At 38.3% G+C, this 8,405-nt stretch overlaps 1 protein-coding gene across 1 annotated transcript; it reads left to right on the top strand.

The window, feature by feature from the left end:
* Nucleotides 1-1,402: 1,402 nt before the first annotated feature.
* LOC133764303 (olfactory receptor 4P4-like) lies at nt 1,403-2,332 on the top strand. The gene has a single exon (XM_062197975.1). It carries the CDS (start codon nt 1,403-1,405, stop codon nt 2,330-2,332), a length of 930 nt encoding a protein of 309 aa, XP_062053959.1.
* Nucleotides 2,333-8,405: the final 6,073 nt, after the last annotated feature.

The following is an 8,405-nucleotide window of genomic DNA, read 5'->3' as shown; positions in this document are numbered from 1 at the left end:
CAAGTAAAGATTTCATCAGTTTGTACCCACACAGAAACACAAAGTGTAAAAATACTGTTTTAGTACTAGTTATAGCATCACTTCACATTAGACAACACATTAAGGACAGATCCCACATGAGATGTAAGTACACAGTGACTCTTGATGTTGATTTATCAATTTGACACTCTTGTTTATGGCGTCAGTAATCTCCCTAGGCTCTAGTCATGAGTTGCCAAGGCTATGGAAGCCTTTAGGGTTCGCCGACTTTGATCTTATTCCAACAGGGTCATAGTCAAAGTGGAAGTTCTCTCCTCCCTTCAGAGAAAGGTACCTGCTACCTTGATGGCCCCGTTCTTTCCACTGGGATCACAGTTGCTGAGATCTTTCATTTAGGTCTTCTTCTTCTTTTTTTTTTTTTTTCTTTCCAGAGTGTCTTGGCTTTCCATGCCTACAATACTCTCATGGGCTCTTCAGCCAAATCCGAATGCCTTAAGGGCTGATTCTGAGGCCAGAGTGCTTTTTAGGACATCTGCCATTCTATGAGTCTGCTGTGTATCCTGCTTCCCATGTTGGATCATTCTCTCCCTTTTTTGATTCTATCAGTTAGTATTAGCAGGCATTAGTCTTGTTTGTGTGATCCTTTGACTCTAGACCTGTCAGAGTCATCAATGGTGAACAGAGATTGATCCCTGACTTTTGATGTAAAATGTAATACTTTATTCTTTTTAGTATTTTTGTTTCGCTGTTATTGTTGTTGTTCTAGTACTAGTGGTTGAACTCTGTAATTAACACACAATTATGCTTAGGTGTTTAAATTTTAACTGAAAAGTGATCCCTGTTAAATATAAGAGTGGGAAAAAGAGAGGGAGGAGATGTACAATTGGGGAAATGCTCAATCGAACTTGCCCCAAATGGTGGAGTTAGAAATGTCTCAGGGGATTCCAATACAATCCCATCAAGGTGGCATGTACCAATGCCATCTCACTAATCCAAGACAGCATAAATTTTACACAGTGAAAAAAATCTATGTGGGTTATACTCTGTTCCTTAATGAATTTTGAGTTCCAGAGAGTAACAGAAATGTTTTGGCAAAGATTTAATGTTTAACATTTTAGGCTTTGGAAATACACAATTCCTAAAATAAAAATTTAATAATGATGAAATAAAGATATTCTTGCCTCCTGAGACAGGAATTGATGGCAATTTGCTGCAAGAATGAATGAAAATCATATAGTTTATGTTGAGAGAGACTCTTATTTGTGAGACATTTTAATGGAACTTCAAATTTTTATTCTCTGGGGCACTTGACTATGATAAATGAAATCTAGTTAGTTCATAGAACAGAGTATCAGTACCATCCTTCTCAACATTACAAATTATGTCATTTCAGGTGATTTATATGTTCTGTGTACACCAGATCATGGAAAAAAACAGCAACATCACTGTGTTTATTCTGTTGGGACTTTCACAAAACAGGAACATTGAAATCCTGTGCTTTGTAATATTTTCATTTTGTTACATAGGTATTTGGACAGGAAATGTGCTCATAATGATTTCTATCACATGCACTCAACTAATTGACCAGCCCATGTATTATTTCCTCAATTACCTCTCACTCTCTGACCTTTGCTACACAACCACAGTGACGCCCAAACTAATGACTGACTTGCTGACAGACAGGAAGACCATTTCCTATAGTAACTGCATGCTACAGCTCTTTACCACTCATTTATTTGGAGGCATCGAGATCTTCATTCTCACGGGAATGGCCTATGACCGCTATGTGGCCATCTGCAAGCCCCTGCAATACACTGTCATCATGAACAGGCAACGATGCAACACAATCATCATAGCTTGTTGCAATGGAGGATTTGTGCACTCTGCCAGCCAGTTTCTCCTCACCATCTTCTTACCATTCTGTGGTCCCAATGAGATAGACCACTACTTCTGCGATGTGTATCCTTTGCTGAAATTGGCCTGTTCTAACACACGTATAATTGGCCTCTTAGTCATTGCTAATTCAGGGCTAATTGCTTTAGTGACCTTCATTGTTTTGATGTTGTCTTATTTTTTAATACTGTACACCATCAGGGCATACACGGCTGAGAGCCGCAGCAAAGCTCTTTCCACTTGCAGTTCCCATATAACAGTTGTGGTCCTGTTTTTTGCACCAGCTTTATTCATTTACATTAGACCAGCCATAACATTCCCAGAAGATAAAGTGTTTGCTCTTTTCTACACCATTGTTGCTCCCATGTTCAACCCTCTGATCTACACACTGCGGAATGTGGAGATGAAGAATGCCTTGAGGAAGGTGTGGTGTCATCAGACACTCCTGAAGATAAAGTGACTTTTGTGATTAGCACTGCTCTTCATGACATGGTTTCATGAGGCCATAACTGTGGAAAAGACCCGTTCTCATCATCTTCCTGTCCTAGTTGGTTAGCCTAGTGGGTTAAGTCACTGCCTGTGAACCTACCTCATGGGTGCCAGTTCTAGTCCCTGCTTCTCCACTTCCAATCCAGCTTCCTGATAATGTACTTGGGAAAGCAGCAGAGAATGGTCCAAACGCTTGGGCCCTTGCACACTTGTGGGAGACCTGGGAAAAGGCTCCTGGCTTCTGTCTGGCACAGCATTGGCCGTGGTAGCTATTTGGGGGAGTTAACCAGCCAGCAGATGGAAGACCTCTCTCTCTCTCTCTCTCTCTCTCTCTCTCTCTCTCTCTCTCTCTCTTCCCCCCACTGCTGTCTCTGTAACTCTCTTTTTCAAGTAAACAAAAATAAATAAAATCCTCAAAAAAGATTATGTTTATCTGGTATGATTTCTGTGATACGTATCAGATAATATAGAATAATAAAAAGATCTAAATGAAATGGACTTCCTGTGATATGATTGTCTTTGTAGCCTTTGTTTACACTCCTATGGAACTATGGTCTTTCTACATTTTACTTGTTGAATATTATGGTTAGTGGTGAATTAAACCTGTGATTACAGTGCATTAAAATGATATCTTTGCAAATTCTGGTGAAAGAAAGAAAGGGGAGGGAGGGAGGGAGGTTGGAGCAGAGAGAGAGGAAGTGAAGTGTGCTCATCTTCTTGGAACTATACTCATGGAATGCATGGAATCTGTTTTTTATATATAGAAAAAGGAAGGAAGGAGGGAAGGAAGGAAGGAAGAAAAGAAGGAAGAAATAAGTTTTTTAAAAATAAATAATATAGCATTGCATTAACAATAAACTAGTATATGCTTTTGCTAGTCATAGATGCTGAAAAGCTGAATCAAATATCACCTCCAATTTTTAAACTTTTATCAAAGTATAAATACAGAAAATTGTATTTTGCACTTTATGTTCTGTGTGGGTGCAAACTGATGAAATCTTTACTTACTACATACTAAATCAATCTTCTGTATATAAAGATAATTGAAAATGTATCTGGATGTGAATGGAATGGGAGAGGGAGTTGGAGCGGGAGATGGGAGAGGGAATGGGAGATGAGAGGGGTGCGGGTGGAAGGGAATTTTTTGGGAGGAAAGCCATTGTAATCCATAAACTGTACTTTGGAAAATTATATTTACTAAATAAAAGTTAAAAAATTGTATTTATCATCCATATGCAACTCATGAATGTTTGCAAACCAGGTGCTACTATGTAATGAGCAATCAATTGTGAGCAGAAGTTAGCAGTACACCAGGAGTCTTTAACATTCCTCTTTAAAATTAATATTTTCCAAAAAGGAACACAACATACAGCTCTTAAATCAATTAATTTTACTTGTTCTTATCCTTTGTAGAATAAGAATGATATAGATTATACTCTTCAGTTTCTGTCTTCCAAATCATTTTTCGTGAATTTTTAAAATTGATGTGTAATACCTCATTGTGTTATCATATGATAATTAAACTATGCAATTTCCCATTTAGAGCCATGATGTATAACATGCTTCAAAAGTTTTTGAGTAAGACTACTATTGGTTCTGAATCATGCTTTGGAATTATGACGATTTTTACAAAGTGTTTGTTACTTGATATTGACACTCTTTAAGTGTATCACTGACATAAAATTTTAAAAAAATCAAATTAAAAAGAATTATCAAAAAATTGTCGAGTTATTGAAATAAAAGCTTTGGAAATATATGAAAGTCCTGGTACTTTATTACTGTGGGGTAGGGAATATGTAAATTAGAGTAAAGATGCCTGTCAATGATAGGCAAACTGAAGAGAATTCCTAGAACACTGGCTTTTGCAATGGAGCTTGGATAATCTCCCTGGGGTTTGTCATTATGCTGTGTTATGTAGAGTAATATATAGGGCATCAACATTAGGAAATTTTTTCAAACAGGATCTTCACTGCAGCGTATGTGGTAACTTGGTTGATGAGGTAAAATTGGATGAATTCTGTATTTAGCTTCTAAGGAGGAATATGCTTCAGTGGGTTAATAAGGGAATAGGGTATCAGATTAAGAAGGTAACCTGTGAACTTTGCTAGCATGGAATCACTATGCACCCATTCAAAGACAGACACATACAGATGAACAACACATTGCACAGAAAGTAGTATCTTCCCAGCAGCTTCTGTCTTTGATATAATTAGAATCAATCTACTCACATAGAGTCAAAAAATGAATGGTGGAATATTCAATTATTTCCTCAAATCATGCAATCACATAATTAAAAATATTACTAAATACAGGAGGAAATTAGGTTTGAAAGAGCTATTGCAAAATGCAGAATGCTAGGACAGCATAACTTTCTTGCTGGAACTCAGGCATTCAGCTTCAAACTGAGAGTTACACCCTCAGCTTCCTTACTCTGAGGCTTTTGGATTTGGACTGAACCACACTGCTGGCATTGTAGGACTCTACCATAATCACTTGAGCAAATTCCCCTAATTGGTTCCCTACACCTATGTATACCTATTATACCAATTTTGTCTTATATTGGGGATTCACACATATCATATTAATATATACATGTTGATCATACCATATACATATCCTATTAATTTTTTTTCTCCACAGAACACTAATACAATGGAAATTATTTGGAAAAAATGCTTCAACTAAAGAAAGTATTTGCTCTTAGATCCATTGAAAATACATGTAATCAATAATAGCTTAAAAGAAATTGAAATTAGCCCATTAAAGGCTTATGCAAACTATTGTCCTTGAACTCTATACTATTTTCAAGAAAAGTGATTTGAGGAATGTCCAGTGCAGTTACACAAAATAAAAGACAATAAAAGTGGCTGACAGTTAACTACACTTTCCCTTTCACTGAAAGGCGTTATAGTGCCTACTTTTTGTAAAAATGGTAGATGTTCCAAGAAGGAATGTATGCAATTCAATAACAAATTAGCAATAAGAAAAGTCATAGCCCTGTATATAAACCTAGAAATTGTGTTAAAAATAACAGTGGTGTGGCTATTGCAACAAAGTGGAGTGAGCTACAACTTGCAGTGCCCTTGTCTCATATGGTAGTGTTTAAGACTGAGTTCCACCTATACTTCTGACACAGCTCCCTGCTCATGTAACGTCTGGGAAGCAGCAGATGATGGATCAATACTCAGGTCTCTGCCAACAAGCTTTACGTTCTGGCTCTTGGCTTTGGCCTGGCTTTTTCAACATAAGAGATTTTTCTCATCAGATAGTTTTCCTTACTCAGATTCCTAAGTTAATAACTTCATATTACTATTCCATTAAAATACATTATATAGTTTACCCAAAAGTTGTTTTCAAGCATCTCTTAAATTCTAAAATACAACTTGCAGAGTCAGGAAAAATGTGGAGTGACTTTCCCACAGTTTTACAGCTAACCAACAAACTGTAGTGGCAAAACAGGGGCTCTCAGTGATGTGCACTAACTAATATGCAGCACCTGTGAATATGGTTTGTAACATATAAAACGGAGATTGGGATCGCAAATGGAATCAGGTTTGCTGACCAGTTGACCTTAAAGCAAAGAGTCTGCAACTACACTATGCAAGTGGTCCCAAAGTATTCACAATGGACTTTTTTCTTTCTTGGGGGGGGGGGTGAGGGATGATGGATAGAATGAGAGGGAGAGGAGGAAGGGGAGGGAGAAGAGGAGGCAGAGGGGGAGTGCGTACTCCCATATACCAGTTCAGTATCAAAGTGCCTACAATAGTTGGTTGAGTCAGTGCTAAAGCCAGCAGCTGGTCCCGCAAACCAGGTATCCTAGGTAGGTGGTAGCAGCCCAATTTTTTGAGTCTCCCAGTGTTCAAAATATAAAAAGTTGAAGTCAAGCACTAGAGCCAAATATTGATTCCAGACACTCTGACATGGGACACCAGTGTATCATCGTTGAGCTAAACATGTTTTCACAAAGGTTCTTTAAAGTGGAAGAGTGAGACTGAAGAGGAGATCAGAGTCAGAGAGAGCTATTTGAAGATGCTACACTGTTGGCTTTGAACATGGAGGAAAGATGGGTCAGCACCGTGCCTTAATAGGCTAATCCTTCTCCTTGTGGCGCCGGCACACCAGGTTCTAGTCCCGGTTGGGGCGCCGGATTCTATCCCGGTTGCCCCTCTTCCAGGCCAGCTCTCTGCTACATGGGAAGGCAGTGGAGGATGGCCCAAGTCCTTTTGCCCTGCCCCCGCATGGGTAATCAGGAAAAGCACCTGGCTCCTGGCTTTGGATCAGCGAGATGCGCTGGCTGCAGCGGCCATTGGAGGGTGAACCAACAGCAAAGGAAGACCTTTCTCTCTGTCTCTCTCTCTCACTGTCCACTCTGCCTGTCAAAAAAAAAAAAAAAAAAAAAAAAAAAAAAAAGAACATGGAGGAAAGAGGACACAGGATCGCAGGAAGCTTCTGGAATCTGGAAGAATCAAGGTTATGTGTCTAGGAAGGAGTCCGATCTTCCAGTGCCTTGATGCTAGTTCAGTGAGATAAGTGTTGGACTTAACTCCATAGCTCAAAGGCAATGTATTTGTATTGGTTTAAGCTAATATATTTTTGTTAACTCATTACAGCAACAATAGGAAACTAATACAATAGCTTAGACATGTTGACTGTTTCCACAAAACCAAACACACTCCTTTGTGTCTTGCTCTTTATTTTCACTTATTTCCTCTGTTAACTCATGAGAGTGAGAATATGAACAAAATGTCCTTGGTGTTTTGGTTATTGTGTGATTAAAAAAAAGGTTAAGAGAGGATAAGAAGGAGGAACAAAGGTAAGCATAGCAGGAAAGGAAATAATAGGAATAGGGGAGAAAAATCAAGACTATTAGTGATCAAGGGTCAACTCTAATGATTTAGAGCAAGAAAGTAAATGAGGTATGGGTGTTTCTGGTGCTGGTCAAACACACATTTCTTGTTGGAGTACCTGGGTTTGATTCCTGCATCCAGGTCCTGCCTCCTGCTAATTCAGACCCTGGAAAGCAGCAGTGAAGCTGCAAGTAATTGAGTTCCTGCCACTTACGTGGGAGACATTGATTGGTTTCCCAGCTCCTGGCTTCGGCCCTGGACTAAACCCAATCATTGTGGGCTTCTGGGAGGTGAACCAGTGGACAGGAGCTCGCTCTCTCTTTCTCTGTATCTCAAGGTAAATGAAAAAAGTAACATTTTTGGAAGAAGTAACTAATAAAAGTCAACACCACAAGTATAGTCCACAAATGAATCTTATTCCACCTCTGTTCAGAAGTCAGCAGAGTCTGGACCAGAAAGGAATGAAGCCCAACAGCAAATGAAAACTAACAGCAAAACCGAACCCTCTCTTTTCCATTCAAATAAAATTTTCAAAAAAAGGAAAAATTAAAATCCAATATTAACACAAAACACATTTATTATATATTAAATATATAGTAGATTGTTATATTGAATCACATGAATTGGAAGAACAATTATTACCATTGTTACATTTGTGGATTAAGTTTATAATAATAAATAGAAAAATTGGTAGGGTTTTAAATCTAGCAATAATATTTATTTACTGTTAATTTTGGTACTGAAAATCAAAGATCAGTGTTAGGCTTGCAATTTGGCTTCACCTATGGAGGAAAACTTTAGGGAAAAGTTTTCCCCATGGTCATTATCATTTTGCATCATTCTGTATAAATAGACCTTATATGAAGTTAAGAAAGGAGCATTACTTGCCAAAGGATCTGTGAATGTAGGTTTTTGTTAAGTGAGAAAACCAGCAATAAAGTGTACTGATCTGCACCAGCCTTTGAATTTTGGGGGCCAGGGGTTCCGCGCTACTAACTCTTCACAAAGCAGTTCCTCAAGTGTCAGTCTTATTTGACTTTGAACATCTGCACAGAAAGCATATGCAGAAAAGAGAGGACATAAAGCATCTCAAGACCGGGGTAATACTGGTGAGATCTTGTTTCTTTTTAAACTAGTTCAGAATATGCAAAAAGGAGAATTCAACTGAGGTTTTTGAGTTTAATTAATTTTATTCAA

Source organism: Lepus europaeus, chromosome 7 (genome assembly GCF_033115175.1).
Source record: "Lepus europaeus isolate LE1 chromosome 7, mLepTim1.pri, whole genome shotgun sequence".
Lineage (NCBI taxonomy): Eukaryota > Metazoa > Chordata > Mammalia > Lagomorpha > Leporidae > Lepus > Lepus europaeus.
Note: the sequence above shows the minus strand (reverse complement) of the source record. Positions and strands in the feature narration are given on the sequence as shown.